General features: G+C 38.4%; 1 protein-coding gene across 1 annotated transcript in view; it reads left to right on the top strand.

Annotated features, from left to right (window-relative positions):
- The window catches only part of MAN2A1 (mannosidase alpha class 2A member 1), a 169,354-nt gene extending 150,767 nt beyond the window's left edge, over window positions 1-18,587 (top strand). Inside the window, exons 20-22 of the mRNA XM_046666313.1 lie at window positions 5,066-5,260; window positions 14,090-14,200; window positions 15,846-18,587. Coding sequence (XP_046522269.1) covers window positions 5,066-5,260; window positions 14,090-14,200; window positions 15,846-15,998 — 459 coding nt within the window. The 3' untranslated portion in view covers window positions 15,999-18,587. The remainder of the gene's footprint in view (window positions 1-5,065; window positions 5,261-14,089; window positions 14,201-15,845) is intronic.
- The last annotated feature ends 274 nt before the right edge of the window (window positions 18,588-18,861 follow it).

Raw genomic sequence — 18,861 nt, 5'->3', positions numbered from 1 at the left:
CTTTATAATAGATTTAGCCTATATTCACTAGAAAGAGAAGTTCTGTTATATACATAGTGCAAGGTTTGCATTTGAGTCATTTTAGTTTTGCTTATTATGTAGGTATAAAATAATGTTAAAGAATCAGTTTGGGCAAAATTTCGTAAAACTATTTTGGAAGAAATAAGAGTTCGGTTAAAGAGTAGAGCTTAGCACGTACTTATGAGATTAAATTTGATTAGTAAAATTTATTTGAAACTATAGTGTACTTTTTCTAGTGTTGGACCCATCAATTGACAATGGATTTACTTGTCTATCTTCTTGTTCAATTTTCATTCCTCAAAGCAAAAATCCAGCATTCCATGTTAAACAGTGTGGCAAAGGCTCCATCGGACGTGAACCAACTTGACAATTATGCTTCATCTGATGGCAAAAACGTTATCCTCAGAGTCCTCCATAAATTACTGATCACTCACGGCAGATGGCCCTTGACATGGCCCTTTTTCTCTTACTCCGCTCTGCCTCTTTCTGCACTGACCATTTCAAATCGTTTTTTTTCAACCGGTGACTTCACCATCCACTTTATGGAGGGAACAGCCCTTCGACAGGGCTGTCTGTTCTAGATACCAGCATCTACTCCTATCCCTTCCGTCTTCCCTCACGTCACAGCAGAGGTGTTTACCTTCCTGTTGTCTGAGGCCAGTCCCTCCACTTGTCTTTGAAACTTACCCCAGTCACCTCCTCAGGTTCCAGTTACTAGTCGTCCTACCTTTTTCCCCCTCCCTGTCTTCATAGTCAACATTTCCCTAGGAAATTCTTTCTATTGGCTTTTAAACACTCTTCATTTTTTTTCCATTAAAAATAAAGACAGGAAACAGCTTTCTCTCAGACTCTCATTTCGTTTCCCCTACGCTACTCCTGTCTCCCCTACCCTCTTGAGCCAGGGCTTATGAGATGAGTTTATTTCATCGCTTTCCTCTCACACTCAGTTCCTTCAGTCTGACTTTAGCCTCCATCGTACACTCTTACCAAAGTCACTAGATCCAGTGTATGTTCTAGATCATCATCTTACTTCATCTCTCAGCAGCATTCAGCACTGACCGTTGACACTTTTTACAACACCGCCTAGCCAGTGCTTCTGTGGCGCCACACTTCCTTGGTTTTCCTCTTACGTCCAGGGGAGTTCTTTCTCTCCCTCTCTTATAGTTCTTTATTTAGTCATTAAATATCAGAGCCCTCAAGGCTTGGCCACAGGCCTTCTCCTTTTCTCACTATATATGTTCCCTCTGTAATCTTTCCTACTCCCATGGCTTCAGTGACTGCCTCTGTGCAGATGGAACCCACAAATTCATATCCCCAGCTTTGGCTTCACCATACCCATCTATCTAGTTGCTTCCTGATGTTTCTTTCTGCGTTTTTAAGGGCATCTCAAGCTGGACATATCCAAAATCACTCTCGTGATCTCCCTTCCTCCCAAACCTGGCCCTTTTCCAGTGTTGTCTCTCTTGGTGACTAGCACCACCTTCCAACTGGTGCCAGACACCTTGGAGTCATCTCCGATAGGCACTTTTCCCTCACCGGTCCTTTCTCACAACAGTGATCACCAGTGCTTGGCTATCTCATTGCCTAAATATTTCAAATCTATAAACTTGTTTACTTTGACCACCCCAGTCTAAACTAACATCATATGTTTCCTGAATCTAGCCTATACACATCTACTTTTCTCTCCTCTTTCTACCGTATCTGTTCTTAACCCAGTAAGCAGAGTGTTTTTCAAACCAAATCTAACCTCATTGTCCCCTGTTACTCTGATGTATTCTCATTGCTCTCAACATAAAAGCCAAAATCCTCACCATGGCCTATAGAGCCCCTCATGATGTGGGCCCTACCTGTCCCCCATCCTCATCTAGCGTGACTCTCACTATTTCTGTTCTGGGCCCATTGGGTTTCTTTTGGTCCTAAGTACTTCCCATGCACCCTACCCCCCAGCACCTTTGTGCATGCTGTTTCATCCTCTTTGCCTAGGTGACTCTTGGTAATAGTTAAGATCAGAGCTCACATCATCAACTGCTTCTGCTTCACCAGATCAAACCCCTTTCTTCTATGTACCCTCAGAACCATGCATCTCTCTTTCATGCATGTGTGTGATTATTTGATCATTGTCTTTCTCTTCCTTTGGACCATAAACTCCTTGAGAGTAGAGACTATGTCTCTCTCTACTTCTAGGATTGTTTCTAGCAGAGGAAGCACTCTGTATATGTTGTATAAATGACTACACAAATGCATAAGTGAATGAGCTGTGATAGCAGATAGCGCCACTGTGTTTACCGTAATAATTGCTTACCACCTTGTCATCATATGAGTGTTCTCTTTCCCCTACTACATTCTAGGGACTTGTCTACTTCATTTTCATGTGCCCCACAGGGCCTCCTTGCCTGTGGTAGGCATTCTATAAATAAAATACTAGTTGATTGAATGAAATGGCAACATCTAATTAAAGGGAGGAATTCTTCCAGTATCTAGAATCTTGTAGGAAAAAGATTTTTATATCCATTTTGGATGTCAAGATATATACTAGTTCTTGGGACTCATGGTTTAAATCAATTGCTGACAAGATGGCTTAGTATTAGGACTAAAACTGCATAGAAAAATTATTGTCTGAGTGTTGGCAGCTACTGTCTTTTGCTCCTCCTGAAAATGTTTTTGCCTTTTATGATTTTTCTCTATATATAGACACTAATTTACAAAACTTCTTTTAACTATGGCAATAAGAATTTTCATGTCAGATCTATAAAGCTTTCACTTAGAAGTTAAATAATTTGTGTATTCCCATTCAAAACTCCTTGGATAGAAATTGATTTAAATTTGATCCAATGTTTTTATAATCCTATGTTGGTTAAATTTTTCTTTTTCTCAACTGTAGATTCTTGGGCTTAAATCAATAGTTTCTTTTAAATATAAAATGAACTAGAGAAGAGAAAATACATTTTAATTTTTAGTGAGATTTATTATAAAGACATTTGATTAAATGTTACACATCATGTAACTTTTTAGATGTAAAATTTTTATCATGTAAAACTTTTTATCATATAAAATTTTCTAGAAAGTGTTTTTATTTTCAACTTAGACTCTAATGTCTAAATTATTGATAGTAGAAACTGAGCTGGGAAGATGTTCCCTGGATAGGAAGCATTTTAGTGGGAAGCCTTGAGCCTAGCAGAGCCTCATGGGAGTAATCCTGGCTGACTAAATGGAAGTGAATCCTGTTCTCGAGTGTTCTGCAGAGAGGCAGTGAGAACAAGGACACGGGTGGTAATCACTGGGAGGTGTGAGGTATGGTCAGTTTGGGGGAAGCACTGAGGGTTGGGAGAACCAATTTTGGTTTGAGGAATGGTAAATATGCACACTACTGCTTCCAAGGTATAGATAATCTGTCAGGAAGTATCCCACCTACTCACTAAAGTGTCCAGGGGTTCCTCAAAGGGCATAGAACAAAGCCAGAGGGCTTTTTCTGAATGTTTCTGGACCTGGAATGGACTTAATGCCTCCCGAATCTGATAAGGCAGGTGTTTTTCTTTCTGTTAGAATCTATCTTTTGTTAGTCAGAAGTGATTTTGTCAGCAATCCTGACCTAGATTATGAAGTCCTTTGATCTTGGAGTACATTTAAAGTGTCTTCTTGAAAATGTTCCTTCTCTATTCATGTTATTCTACAAGCTGCATTAAATTTCAATATTGTTGGAGAATATTATTTTATATGCTTTATTTAATCTTTCCTTAAGAAAAGAATGAGAAATAGATGGATTTTTTTTTACAACTCTTTCAGACCTAATATTTTTTGTCAGTATCTTAATATTACAGTGTCCCTATGCTGCCTTTAAATTTTTTTTCCTCTTGCCATGATCTGAATTGTAATGACATCTACAGTTCGCTGCTGGCAAGATGCTCATCACTCTTTGCTAACACCCTCTGTTCAATGCTAATCTGACATTCTGAATTTTAAGCTCTGTATCTTCTATAAATTCTGTCTTTTCACACAGATAAGTAGCCAAGCCTTTTATTTGAGCTCTATATTACAAAAAGGATGCAAAATCAGAAGATATCAGTGAAAGTCATTTTAAAAAATAAGATACGAAATTAAATTTGCTCCAAATCTCACTGGTGATCAAAAGACCTTTCTACATAAATTATTTTCTCTCCTTAATGCTTTTCTGTGTTTGCCTTTACACCTTAGGCATTGCTGGTTAAGGTTCTACTTAGTCATTGATTTAATTAATTGTGTATGTCATCCGCCATATGTGTATCCCGAGCCCTAGTAGACTTATTTAATGTTTGAACATGCTGAAATGCCTGTCTGTAAGTATACACCATGGCAAAGACTAAAGTATTTTTAAATTATACTGAATAATTGCGTGCCATGTAAATGTGTGGTAACTATTCTGTAACATATGTAACAGGTCCTGTTTTTGGAATAAAATAGAGGGAAGCAACTGACAGTGACTTAACAAATTTAAAGAAAACACTCAGGTGATCTAAATATACCACCTGTGTTATTTAAAAATGTTACTTATTTTGAGAGTTTTTACAAAAATCCTATCATTGGGTAACATTTATAGAACATAGCTTTGGATCAATACATGATTTTATGGTCTGGTTAAGTATATAAATGAAGCCATGAGAATATGATGGATAAAACCTGAGAGACAAGAGATAACATTTGATGTGCAAGATATATGAACATCCCAACCCATCTACACTAAGCGTTTTGTGGTAGATTGAGAAAGAGTCTCCATAAAATGTTATACCTTGTCCTAAAATGTTTGGGGAAAATGTCAGGACTTTTAGTATTAAAGCACTAGAAAAGAGATATTTCAAAATATATAAGTGAAATGGACACTTCATTTTTTTGCATTGCTTAGAACTAAACTTGATAATCTGTGCATTTTCTAAGATTGTTATTTATAAAATATAACATCAAAGTATTTACATATTTTTATATTTTCTATTTAAACCCTGTCAGATAATTCAGTTAATATTATGAGAACTGCAAATGTGTAACTCAAAGCATGTTTGTTTTTTCTTGATAGGAAGAAGAAAAGAAGTCAGTCAGTTATCCTTCCCTCCTTAGCCACATAACTTCATCTTTCCTGAATCATCCTGTCTTTTCAATGACAGAAAAGATCCCTGTGCCCACTCTTCAGCTGCTTGGTGAATTCTCTCCGTTACTGTCGTCTTTGCCTTGTGACATTCATCTGGTTAATCTTAGGACTATAGAGTCACAGGTATATCCCAAATATATCTGTAAAAAATTACCTTTTGTAATGTATTTGGTATGAGGAGGTGGGAAGAAAAACATACTGTTAGTTTTACTGTTATTCGAGGAACGATTAAGAGGACTTCACCTTTAGGCAAAATCATTGTACTTCTCCTTTGACTATCACTCTATCATTTAGAACATATCCCTGCACTAACTTGTTTTATTCTCACAAAAGTTCTGTGTGGTAAGCTGGTCGGGAATATCATCTTCTTTTTACAGATAAAGAAGCCAAAGTGGCGTGAGGTCACATAATTAGTAGGTGAGAGAACCAGGCCTTCCTTAAGATCAGCTCTACTGGCATTTTCCACTCATTTCTCATTGTTAGCCAGCGTTTCTCAGGAGATAAATAGAAAGCGTAGTGTTTAGTTATTTCTGTATCAGAGGCTTTGTACATTTGTTTGTATCTTTCTCCTAAAAATCACCGCAGCTCAAACCTTTGCATTGAGAAATATGCAGGAGAAATAGAAAGACATATTAGAAGAAAAGTAGGCCATGCTTTATTAGGTATGGAATTTTAATTCAGTTAGACTGCCTTAGTTTACATATATGCCTACATTTAAAGTTAGAGATTACATTTGAAAAGAATAAATATTAGGTATTTGACATCATTTTTATGTTTAGTAGAGCTGTTTTGATATTGTGAATTGACATACTCTTGGCTGGAAATAGTAAGTGGTTATGGATTCTGTGGGAAATATCTTACAATAAAAGGCCTGAGTATGAAAAGAGGAAAATGTTCATGTTTGAAGACAATATAAGAGGAGAAAAATGTTTAGTTTAGGAACAAAGAACTAAAGCAAACCAAATAAAATATGGATAAATGCCTACAAATTTGGGCTTTTAGGACTTTTAAAACTATGTCCCAGATAGGGAACTTATGCCTATGTAGGAAAATACATATGGCTCATAATAATGAATACAAGTGAATGCCAGAGGCCTGTGTCTATACCTCTGTGTGTCAAAGACAAGCCTTGTTTGATCATGTGGGTGAACTTGCAGGGTTTATTTCATGCCTGCTATGTGCCAGTTACTGCTAAAGGCACTAAGGATACAGTCGTGAATAAAACAGACAAAAGCCCCTGCCTTTCTGATGCGTAGATTCTAGTAGGAGTGGAAAAATAATTAAAGAAGAAAAATTAGGAGAAACATAATATGTGAGATGGTGATAAGTGTTACGGAGGGAAAAGAAGGGGGACAATTTTAGAAGGCCATGCAAGTGTGAATAGGGTGGTTGGAGAGGGTCTTGCAGAAAAGGGGATAATGGAGTCAAAATCTGAAGGAGATTAGGGAATAAGAGACGCATGCAGATTTTTGGGGTGGGGTGGTCCAGCAGAGTTAAGAGCAGGTGTGAAGGCCCAGAGACGGGAGATGTAGTCAGAATGGAAGCTGCATGCGAGCTGGGCTTTTCTTTGGTTCCTTGCTGTACCCACCTGCCTAGAACAGGGCCTGCACATAGTGGGGGCTCAGTAACAGTTTTTTGATTGAGTGAATCTTGTGAGTGTTCCTTCTAGGATTCTGCTGTGGTCTTTTGTGGGTCTACTTTTCAACTCATGGAAAGAACACACTAGAGAAGGACAGCCTTCCTGAGGTAACCTGTCATTAATTCATTAGCTAAAGGTGACGAAAGGATAGAGTGTAGGGCACCAAAGACTCTGGGCCTCAGGTTGTCACCTCCAGGCATAGGTGGTAGAGGATATTAGCCACCTGAAGCATCTGAGAACTTCTGGGGAGCATGGTGGCCGCTGTTCCCTAGCTTCACTTCTAGATGACTCTTGCCCAAAATCGTTTAAAAGGAATTGTTTTCTCAAAGCAACTCCAGCTGAGTAGAGTCAGTGAGTATAAGGTTTTATCCTCTACAATCCAAGGCTAGCCCTTATTTTCCAGGTCACTTCTTTTTTGTGGTTACCTGTTCCTGTCATTCTTCCTGCTGTTGGCTGTCTTCCTGTGATACAAGTCTGATCAGGTCACAGGTTAAAAATACCATTGCCTACTAAATGGGTTGAGACCCTTGAGCACTCAGGCCCTCTACAGTCTGGGCTCCACTCACTGCTGCCTCCTGGCTTCCCATTGTTCTCACGTTTGGACGGGTGGACCACCTTCATTCACTTCCTGCCAGAGTGACTGCTGACTCAGCTACTGTTTATAAAATGAGGCTGACATCAGGTAGGCCTGCTTTAGGTCTGATGTGAGACACAGATGAAATAATGCTGTGAAAGTCCTTTGAAAACAGAAGTGCTTGGTACACATAGGTTGTTATCCTAATGATGCTTACAGTACATGCCAACTCAGGTGCAAACTGGGGTTTTAGCAGAGGGAATAGAAAATAATTTAACAATGTAGATATTTGGCCAGAAGAATAAAGACTGAAATGTTAATACCTAATGATAACTACCATGCTAGCACATGATCAGAACGAAATATTTGGGGCTGTTTTGCATCCTCCTATCAATTGGTGCCAGTCCCTATATTAGTCTTTGACTCTTAGCAAGTATTTCTAACGGTTGTTTAAAGCCCGCTAGTAATCCAAAGGTATTGATGGATCCGTTCAAAATCGCTTCTTTAAAAGATTGCTCTCTGTCCCCTAACCTCGGATAATAGGAAAATAATCATTGAAGGAAGCTGACGTAGGTATTGATTCAAAGAAAGCTTGGTACTTAAAAGGTGTCAAGTGTAATTCCATGGTTAGACTAAAAGAAAGACAAAAATGACTCAATGAATAAATCCAGAAGCCAAACCTAAATATTTTGGATTGTGTTCTTGTTTTTGTGTACTGGTAGCTCACAGCATACAGTAATGAGTTATTTATTTGGAGATAATGAGTTATTTATTTGGAGATTGCTATGCATTTTTTCCATTGAAATAATGTCAACATAGAAGTCAGGTTCCAAGCAAGACCAGAGGTCTACATTGGCCTATATGTAAGTAAGCATTTTCTTAACCACCGCTTCACAGTATTTCCGTGATAAATCTGTCTGAGGACCACCTTGGACTGATAAGGGCACTTCTCTCTTTCTGCCTGACCTTTTCATGCTGTATGGCCCTACCAGGTTCCAGCCACTGTCTAGGAATTTAACTAGCCTTCTCCTCCTGTAGGCCCAGCCTCCAATTATCTTATCTTTATCACCCCCTTTTCTTGCGCTGCCAAGAGTTTGAAATATTAAAAAGAAGCTTCTGTAAAAGTTTGAACACTGGGGAACAGGATCACCACTCAGGTGCACTGAATGGGAAAGCCGTGTCATCAGGAAAGGGTGTTGATTAAGGGAGAAGGGAATCTTGGTAGAGAGGATGCTGGGAGAATCTCATGGGAGGATGGATCATGGGTTGGGGTTCTGTAGGCTAGAATGATAGGTTCACCCTGCAATGTTGACATTCCAGGGACGAGTTGGAGCTTGATTAAGCCGTTCAGCTAGGCTTTGTGGAGTCATTCTGCCTTGGTGTTTTGAACAATGATATGTAGTTCAACTATTTTTTTTTTTCAGATTATTTCCACTGCTTTTATGTTCAGATATATTTTTATTTAATTTATATATGTATATCTTTATATCTACCTCTATGTCTATATATTATATTTAACTTTTTATTCTCTATAGAATTGGAGTTTCTTTTTATTTGTGCTTAACCATTTCTTGCAAACAGTTAACCAGTCATTTCAACATCAGCCCTGCTTGTTAAGTAAGATTTTCTCTTCCCACTTGTTTATACCTTCCCCTTCTTTTCTTATAAGAGGCAGTTTAAAGTTTTTCCTTTTTTTGCATTTCTTATAAGAATTGATTGGTGCTTTATTGATCTCCCTAGGTTCTGGAAAGGTGAAAATTGTGGAAAAAGTTTCCTTTGTTGCACATATCTAAGAATAACCATTCACCTTCCCCTTTCCTTCTGTCATGTTATATTGTTGATCAAAATAGGATAAATGTCATGGGACATTTTAATGGGTACCCTAGAAAATGAATTTCTACTGGTTATTTCCTGTCTCAGGACTTTCAACACAGTGTACAGTTCTAACCTTTCCAGCTGCCGGAATGCACTGAAAGATTAGCGGTGTTAGGCATTTTCAAAGAATCTGAATAAGGTTGGAGAAATTCTCCTACCAGGTATTTAGCCATATCTTAATCTCTCTGCACACCTCACACATCCTGTGAGGAGGGTGGGGTCACATTCCTCTTGGAGAATCTGGTCAAAGCTATGGTCCCTTTCTTCTTCTTCTTCTTCAGAAAAAGTGTATGTAATGTTTACTACGGTTTCCAGAAGTTTACTAATTTCTGAACCTCACATTAGTAATGAGCAAGGCAAGTTTCTTTAGGTGTGAAACAGTAATATCACAACTCTCACATTTTGAGTTCTCATCCACTTAAGTAGAAGGACATTTGCCTATTGCTTTTCTTAGGAAAGACTGTCATATGCATATGTAATTTTCCGAATGGCCTTAAGTTTTATTTAAAATGGGATGAATGGATGGATGAACACGTTGTGGATGGATAGAAATCACAATTTTCTAAACCCTACTTCTGAATTGATATATGTTTTGATAAATCATAGTTTTAGGCCTGCTTGAAAACATTGATTGAATACTCCGTTTATCCAGCCTCAAATCAGAGTGTTGATCTCCTTTAGATTATAGCCTTTTGTTATATTACATCACAAGTAGTCCTCCTCTTTCCCCTCCTAGCTAGATATCTGTGAGCACCAATCCATTCTAGAACAAGAGCAGGAGACTGCAACTGTGGAAGCACAGACTTTGGGGTCAGACCCCCGGGTTGAGTGCATTCCTCTACTTGCTGGCTGAGGGACTTAGAGCAAGTCACGTAATTCTCCGAGTCCCACTTTCCTTATTAGGAACGTGGCGATGATAATAGTACCCACCTTAGAGATGCTCTGAGGATTAAATGAGTCAGTGTTTGTCAAGCATTTAGAACAGCATCTGGCACGTAGCAAGGGCTAAGTGCCTCACACATAAAGGTTCTCAACTGGGATATTCAGTCACAAGCAGTTTTCAGTCATGATTGTTACTAATAATGAAGTAAAAGTATCGGCGCTTTTTTATAAATTGGAGAAAGTTGAAGTTTATCACCAAAGTCAATGTTGATGTCCTTTTGACTTGTATTCCTTATATACTTTTTTATTACCAATTCCTCAGATATTTCAAAACAACATATCTAAAATTGTCTCTATGCCAGGCATTTTGCCGAGTGCTTTACGTGAGTCTTATTTAGCTCTCACAACAACGCTGTGAAAGTTGGCAATATTTGTACCCCGTGACAGAAGAGGAAACTAACTGACCTAGGACAGTAGGTAACTCTCCCAGGTCACACAGCCAGTAAGTGGTGGTGCTGGGAGGCACACTCTGGCGTCTGACTCCAGATCCCTACCCAAAACTACTGCCTCATGCATGGGAACAAAAGGGAGTGAAAGTACTCAAAATGTTGGGGAATACATTGCTATTTTTGTCTTGTCTACTCAGTAATAATGGGGCACCCATAGAAGGATATGCCAACCACTGGTGGGAAAAGATCATGAAGGGTTAATGTAGAGTCATTAGCGGTAATTGCTTTTTGAGTATGAGAGAGAATGCTTTGTGATAGGGGGGTGTTCCTCTACATTTAAATATAATAATGCTAACTTGTATACCACCTCAACTACTTCACAGTTGTTGTAAGATGAAATGAGCTAATCTGTGAAAAGCATTCTGCACAGGGTCTGGCACACAGCAAGTGCTCAATAAGTGTTAACTGCAGTTACTGTTATTTTCACTATGGTTGGCCCTCCATCCTCAAAGGGGTTCAAAATCACCTAACTGGTGCCTGGTGGAACCAAACCCTGGCTCCAATCCAGCTTTCTCTAAGCCTGATGGCATGGTTCTGCAAGCCAGATCGTCTTCCCCACACTCCGCCCAGTCATGGAGAAGCCTCATAGGCCCCGTTAGCTGGATGTTGGTTTATCCCCTGAAATAAGTTCTGCAGTGGGTTTTCCCTGTGCAACTTTAGAACACCCAAGCCTTCCTGGAGGGATTCAGCCTCAATTGTGGTCCGAACTGTTTTACAAAAGCACTTAATTTGAAGCCCACCTAGCACAGTGCTTGGTGTAATTTCAAAACTTGTAAATTTTCTTCCCCACACCCTCCCCTTCTTTTCTGAGGTCTAGGTATTAGTAATGCGTTATTGAATGTAAAAACAGGCCTTTAAAAATCTGTTTACTGTCTTAGAGCATTCAATGTGACTACTTGAAGGTATCTGTTTTCTTGCATGCATATTCAAGTTAAATTCACAGTTTCTCTACTTTGAAAAACAGTTTTCTTGGAAATAAAATGTCTAGACAGACTTTGAAGCTGAAAAACTGCTGCTTTGCCTCAGGTATTTTTGCTTGAAAGCTGATACTTTCATGAATATTTGATTTTTAAAAACTTGGACAAGATGATTGCTATTTCAGTTGGTGTTCTCATCCTCACGGAAGTGATTCAATTTTATTGTTTAGAGAAAGTATAACTTGTATTCCGTCAGTGAAAATTAATTTTTATGACTTTAATCTCTACTTTTGTGTTATTTGTTTAAGTCTCTTATCAAATTCAATGGCAGAATTCCGAAGGTGTTTCTCTTCCTGCTTTTTTTTGTTGCCTTCAGTCTGCTAAAGGCCTTACACGTTCATTATTCCAGGAGCAAACGTGTTGCAGGAATTTTAGCAATGCCTGCTATCAATGGTTTTTCTAAGGATGGTCTAATGAGTTAAAAAGCCCAGATGCTTCAGGGTAACAGTGATAATGCTTTTAAAACTCTAGTTAAGAGGCCGTCTAATCTGTGAAGTTTAGTCAGGACTTTATGATTGTTATATTATGTTTTTTGTATATAATCTGGTATGATTTTGATGTATAATTGTAGACATATAATTTGGGGGTTTCCTGATTCCTCAGCTACAAAGTTATGATGTCTATAAAGGAAATTTATGAATAAGAAGTTAAATGAGAATCTTGTTTGGTTTGTAACTATTATCAAAATAATCACAATTATTTATTTGATGGATCTTATTGATAGAAACAATGTAGCTGACATATACAGAGGGCTTCCTATGCTCCAGACACTGGTCTAAGTCCTTGTTAATGCTATTTCATTTCATTTCATCTCCATTTTATGGTAAAGACAAACCTGGTTTTACTGAACTCAGCAGCTAGTAAATTGCAGGACCAGGATCCAGATCTCAGGCTGTCTCCCTCCCAGCTCAGGTTCTGAACCACTCATTTCGACAGCTTCTGCACTAGCACATTCTGTCCTGTAACCTGGGCTACTTTACATTGTACTTTCAGTGAGTTAACCCACCCTGTGACTCCACGAAGGAGGTAGATATGCATTATCTCCATTTCACAGATGGGGAAACTGATGCTTAAGAAGAATAAATGACTATTCCAAGGTTTCACAATTGGCATGTGACAGAGTTCTCTTGTTATTCTCTTGGAGATTTTATGTGTATGATAAATGAAGGATTTTCTTGTATGCTAGTTTCTTGCTATTTTGGGACTGTGTGAAATTTTTTGAAATTTCATTAGAAATCTTTATCATAGATTTAAACTTGCCACTTGTATCATGTGGTCCTGCAATGACTCAGAATTCCTTACATGGCTTTTTTCTCTCCCTTCAAACAAAATCTTAGCAGTACCACTGCAAAATACCAGTGTGAAATGTCATAAAACAGGTTATTCCAGCCAAGAATCTGAGCTGAGGACAGCTTTAAATTGTTCAGGCACATTAAAATCAAATCAGTGGTGGGAATGCTGGCAGCTATTCAGAAAAGATGTCCCTATAGCACATTAAGAAATCTTACTCCCTAGTGAGGATGTTGGAGAACCTGGCGTATTCATATCTGTGGCCACAGAAGAGAAAAAGGGATTGATTCCATCACAGTGTCAGTGCCAAGCAGCATACGGCTCTCCTTTGAATAACTGTACGCTTCTTAATTTTTCCAACAATTTTTAAATTTATTTTGCTTATTATCGTAAACATCTCCTCAGTTTAGAAAACATGAAATTTATTGAGTAAAATTATAATTTAAAATACTCAAAGACCTGAACCATTCATAGCATCGTTACTTAAATGGATGCAGAAAATTTTATTGCAAGAAAGTGTGTACTGATCCCTGTGGCTGACTTGTCTTCTTTCATATTTTTCTTTTTGCCTGCACAAGAAGAATAGCTTCTGTAATGTGAATTTAAGCGATACATCAAGCTAATAAACGTGGTTGGCTTAGCAAGTGATAAGCATAACTAATTCAATTTAAATGTCTCTTATATAAAAATAATGAACCAATACATTAAAGATTAAAAATGTTAATGCAATTAGCAAAAATTAGTATTCAGTAAAGAAGCACGTTTCAGTTTTAAAATGGATGATACATCATTCAATGACCAGATGAGGACTAAATTCAGGTATACTTTATTCAACTGATGTACATGATAGAAATAAATAAAAATGAAATGCTGTATTTGGAGAAACTCTGATGAAACAGGATGTAATATATAGGCAAAAGGAAAGCCAAGTCTTTAAGGACTAGGGAGGAAACTAGGGCATGAGTGACTTCACAAGGACCCTTAGCACATAATATCCTGACTCCTTGGGGGAGGGGAGCGGTGTATGGTAGGTGTACATGCACAGTGACCACAGAACCTGAGGGGAAACGGATTTGCCTTACTTCACCATTAAATAAAATGAGCGTTTTTGTTTTAGGGATGCTGACATCAAGGCAGTGGAATGTGCAGTAGTGTCAGTATTTGCTTTAATGGGGCTGTGACGTGTTGGCGCTCTCTCATTTGCAGGAGAATGACAAGCCTTCGGATGAGGCAGCTTTGATCCTCCACAGAAAGGTGTTTGATTGCCGCTTCTCTAGCAGAGACACGGGGCTGCTCTGTTCCACAACCCAGGGAAAGGTGAGCTGAGAGGTTATTTTTGGTTGTCAAGTTTGTGTGCTTTGAAATCCTTACTTTCTGCAAATAATCCTGACGTAAGATAATGTTTCAGTGCCTCTTTGCTGATTCATTCTCTTCAGCTGTAAACGAACTTGTCTCCCCATCTTAAGAAAGCACTTTCTCAACCTTCAGTCTCCGCTCCTTGTCGACAAACGTATAGCCAGAACATGTGCGCATTTGAAGACAGTGCTCTCATCCATTCTTAGGCCTTCCGTTTCCAACTTACAGAGCACCTTCTCTCCCCGCCCCATATTTCCTCCTCCCAACATGTTCGTGTACGATCTAGTTCAGGAATGGCAAGCCTAAGTCCTCCAGGGGCCAAGGCAAGTTTTAGAATAACTAAAATGGGTTGGGGTAGCAATAGGAAAGCCAAAGGGAGCAGTGAGACTGTGGCCAGGGGCATAATTGACCCACAGCCACCAAGGCAGCTGTACGTGGCTCCTGTCAGATGTTTCCCGTGGGAAAAATGCAGGGCTAGATCTTCTGATGAAGCCATATTTGCATATGAGTCCACACTGCAGGCCAAAAGATCCTCAGGCAGACCACTGCTTGCTGGCTGCCCATTTTTTATTTCTCTTCGAGTTGGTCTTGCTGACAGTTCCATCAAGCCTTTCCTTGGAAGGAAACAAACCTCTAGTCTTTGGTCTCTGGCTTTGAGTAGGCCGTTACTCAGAGAAGACAGTTGGGTTGGTTCTACCACATAGACAGGTCTGCCCCACCAGGCAGCTCAGCTGACCCAGCTCTTCTCCAAAACCTCATAGACACTCTGTAGCCCAGACTCACGTGATTCAGTTCCAGCCCTACAAATTAGCATATATGTGGGATCTGAAAAGAAGAGAAAAGAAAATATGGTAGGGGGCCTAAATCTACTTAGATAACTGTCTCCATTTTTTTTTTTTTTTTTTTAACCTCACCCTGCACAGAGTCGGTGCCAAGAAAGCACTGATATCTTTGTTATTTTTTTAATTGTATTTGCACTGTACCTTACTGTTGATGATCTGAGTGTGCTTGGTTGTGGGCATTTTATTCAGACACTAAAGCATTGAGTCTTAAGGTGGTTGTACAAGGCAGAGAGACATTAGGATAAGATGGCAGGGGTAAGGATAGTATTTTCCAAACAACTCCCCACCTTGCAAATGGGGCTCACTGACATGATGAGCCTTCCTTGTGGGGCCCCATGTCCTGTCTCTCAGCTCTTTCGGAACAGGAAAAAATGGTTGAGAACCACTGCTATTAGGGCCGAAGTGTCGACTGAAAGAGGATATGGATGTTTTTCAAGCTTGCTGGTCATTAGATGTCTTTTCTTTTATTGAAAAAATGGCCCCTGCACATAAGTTCTCAAGCAATACAGAAAAGGAAGGCAGAGCAAGTCACTCTTGCCTCGTTACCAGCTGCTTATGTCTCCATCCGGACGTAGTCTGTAAATTCACACATGCATAGGTACATTTAATCTCCCTCCCCACCCCATGTTTTTTCCTTAAAAGGGAGCTTCAAACATACTGTTTTACTCTTTCTCATACTATTTTTCACGGAATATATAGATGCATTACTAGTCTTTCTTCAAAGTTGATCTAAATATGCAAATTTTTTATCATTTACTTTTTAGATATTGGTACAGAAACTTTTTAGCAAGTTTACTGTTGCAAGTCTCGTACCTTCATCATTATCCTTGATGCACTCACGTCCAGATGCCCGAAATATAAGTGAGATCAACTTGAGTCCCATGGAAATCAGCACATTCCGAATCAGGTTGAGGTGAAGCAGGCTTTCACGGTTGGATTGGAAAGCGTTGGCTTTTGTACACTTCTTGGTTTGACGTGCAATAAAGAAGCACATTATTTTAGCTTCTGGCTACTGTGAGAACACGAATTCTGTGATTTTTTTTTTTTTTTTTTTTTACCCATATAGTAAGAAAAAAAAAAAGCCATGCTATAAACCTTTTTTTTCCCCTTAAGTTCCTTCCATGAACTACCACCATCGGTATGAATTGATGCAACAAACGAAGAAATGTCTAAAGACAACCTCTCAACAGATTGTATCTCAGGTTAAATTCTGACTAATTATATCTGTGTTGGGGGTTGTGAAGAGATTGTCATAAGTGTTCACGTTGCTGATCCTTTGTTAGTTTTACAAAAATATCGATTTTTACCAAAATGGAATAAAAAGCTGGTGGGTAATAGCTAATGGCCAAAATGGTTGCAATCATTCATACACATTAGAGAAATTTTATGTATTGAAATATGTGGAAAAGTGCAATCCATCAACCTTATGATCTACATGGGTGATTTTACACCTTTTTCTAATGTACCACTTGACCCCTTCCTTCCCACCCTTTGTAAGTATTTCCAGAAATATGGGATTTTGGATCATTCAATAGTCGAATAAGAGGCATATTTTCATTACTTGACAATGTGGGATAGGTGCAATTTATTCCATTGTCACTAAACTAGAAGAAGCAATTCCATAGGTACCGTAACCTATTTTAGGTACCACAAGGTGTCTTTTTACACAGCTCATTTGAATACAGATGTTCTGAGAAGGGGTTTTCTATTTTAAAATTACCATATCAAAATAAATGTGCCTTATTTTTTTATAAGTCTTGTTAAATCTTTTGGTGTCCATATTAGTGTTTGGGGAAGGGGGTAAGCTGTGGGGGCGGCAGGGGCTGGGTTCTTTCTATGATGCATAAATTGTACAATTTTTGCCTGACAGTGCTGGCCACATTCGGATCTGTTTCATTAAATTTGTGGTGATGTTACTCTAAACATTTTGACTATTTGAATGTACTGAGATGTCAGAAAACAAAACAAGGAAGAAAAATATTGTTAATTAAAATATGCTGCTGCCAAGGAGACTGCAACTTGAAGCAAGGATTTTGTAACTTACAAAATCCACATACTGTTTCCATTTCACAGGAGTTAACCATAATAAAGAGAGAATGCTTTAAAATAGACTCTGTTTTGAAACCCACTTATATGTGGCTCCTCATTAAAGAATATGTTTGTTCAATTAATTCCAAACTTTTGTATGTGCTAAACTCAAAGTGAAGTTTTAAGCCTGTGTGCCGTTACAATACTTTTGATAAAACTTATTTGGGATCGTTTTTAACTTGACATAAATAAAAGCAACATTAGCATCATTTAGAACATTCAGTTTAGCATAGAACTCTTTGAGTATGAAAATTCTCTTTGTGTTAATAGACTTAGTATTATCTGACTTTAAACTTCCATTTACCTCCTGTCATTCCAACATCTTTATAGATAAATTAAAACCTAATTTCTGTTTGACCATGTAGTCTGCTTATCATCTGGATTTACAATCAAGATGCAGCTCCTAAGATTATTGTTAAGTTATGTTAAATTCATAAACTTCTTTCGCCTTTAATAATTAAGGAAACATACCAGAGTTAGTAAAGATATTACAATGGAGTAATTTCATGCAATAATCACGTACTGTAAGTTTCCTCCCTCATTTGTGGGGGATAAACAATTTAAAAAAAAAAAGACTTCCTTTTTGTGGACACCTACGGATGTTAGGATTGCCTGAAGCAAGTCCCAGGAATAAGGTCAATATTTTCATTGCATCTTAAATATAAAACCTTCCTATGGGAGTTCACTGTGTCCTGTGGTTAAGTGGGTGTGCTTAATCGTTCTGGAAATTCTGATCAGTTGAAATAAAAACTCTTGATGCAATAACAGCGGTTTTGCCACTTCCAGTTGTTTGAGATGGATCTGTCCCATGTCAGTTGGGGTCTTATTCAGTGTGTGTTGCCACCAGCTGCTCAGAGGTAAAGCAGAAATTCTCTTTAACCAGCAAGTTTCTGCTTTTTGTTTTTAGAATAAATCGTCAGGGAAATGAAGAGAGGATGCTTTTGTTTTGGGTTATGGTCAAGAACTGATTAAATAATTTAGTGTCTCTGGCACACACTAAAACCATATACTTCAGTTGTGATCTTGGTGACATATCTGTTGGCTTAGGTTTTATTACATTTATTATCGCAGATGTTCGGTTGACCAAGTAGTTCATTACTTTCTCTTAATTTTTTTAAATTTTAATTTGGGCTTCTAACTGCAGCGTTTGAGAACTCAGCATCCTTGTTTTCTGCAAATACTGATTAAAATAAAATGCTGTAAAACGTGTTGTAAAACATTGTAATTACCTTCCCATGTCTTTGTTGTACTTGTGCAGAAATGTTTTCACATTCCTTTGTCTGGAGAAAAAATCTTTGCTTTCATTTTGATTATGTTGCTTACCTTGAAATCAATAGGTTTTGATATTTTCTCTTGGAAGATTTTATATCTTTTTGGGAATATGTAATATATGATCTCTAATAAAAGATAAATCTCATCTTGTGTTTGGTCCTCTAGAGTAGTTCTTAAATCCTATTTTGTACACAAGAGATATTAAAACAGTTTGAGGGGTGGGGTGGAGTAGTGAGGGCATTTGTGAATAAATTGCTCCTTCTTCAGCCCAATGTAGTTAGAAAGGATAGCTTTAGAGGGCAAGTGGTGAGTTTCGCATCTGGGGTCAGTCACCTTTGAGGTTGGAGTCTAGGAACCTTCCCAGCAACACAGTGCCCAGGGGCCCTTCTGAGCCGATTAGGAGGGACAGATTGTGGTCAG

This window comes from Equus quagga, chromosome 7, assembly GCF_021613505.1.
Source record: "Equus quagga isolate Etosha38 chromosome 7, UCLA_HA_Equagga_1.0, whole genome shotgun sequence".
Classification (NCBI taxonomy): domain Eukaryota; kingdom Metazoa; phylum Chordata; class Mammalia; order Perissodactyla; family Equidae; genus Equus; species Equus quagga.
This window is presented reverse-complemented; position numbering and strand designations above follow the sequence as displayed.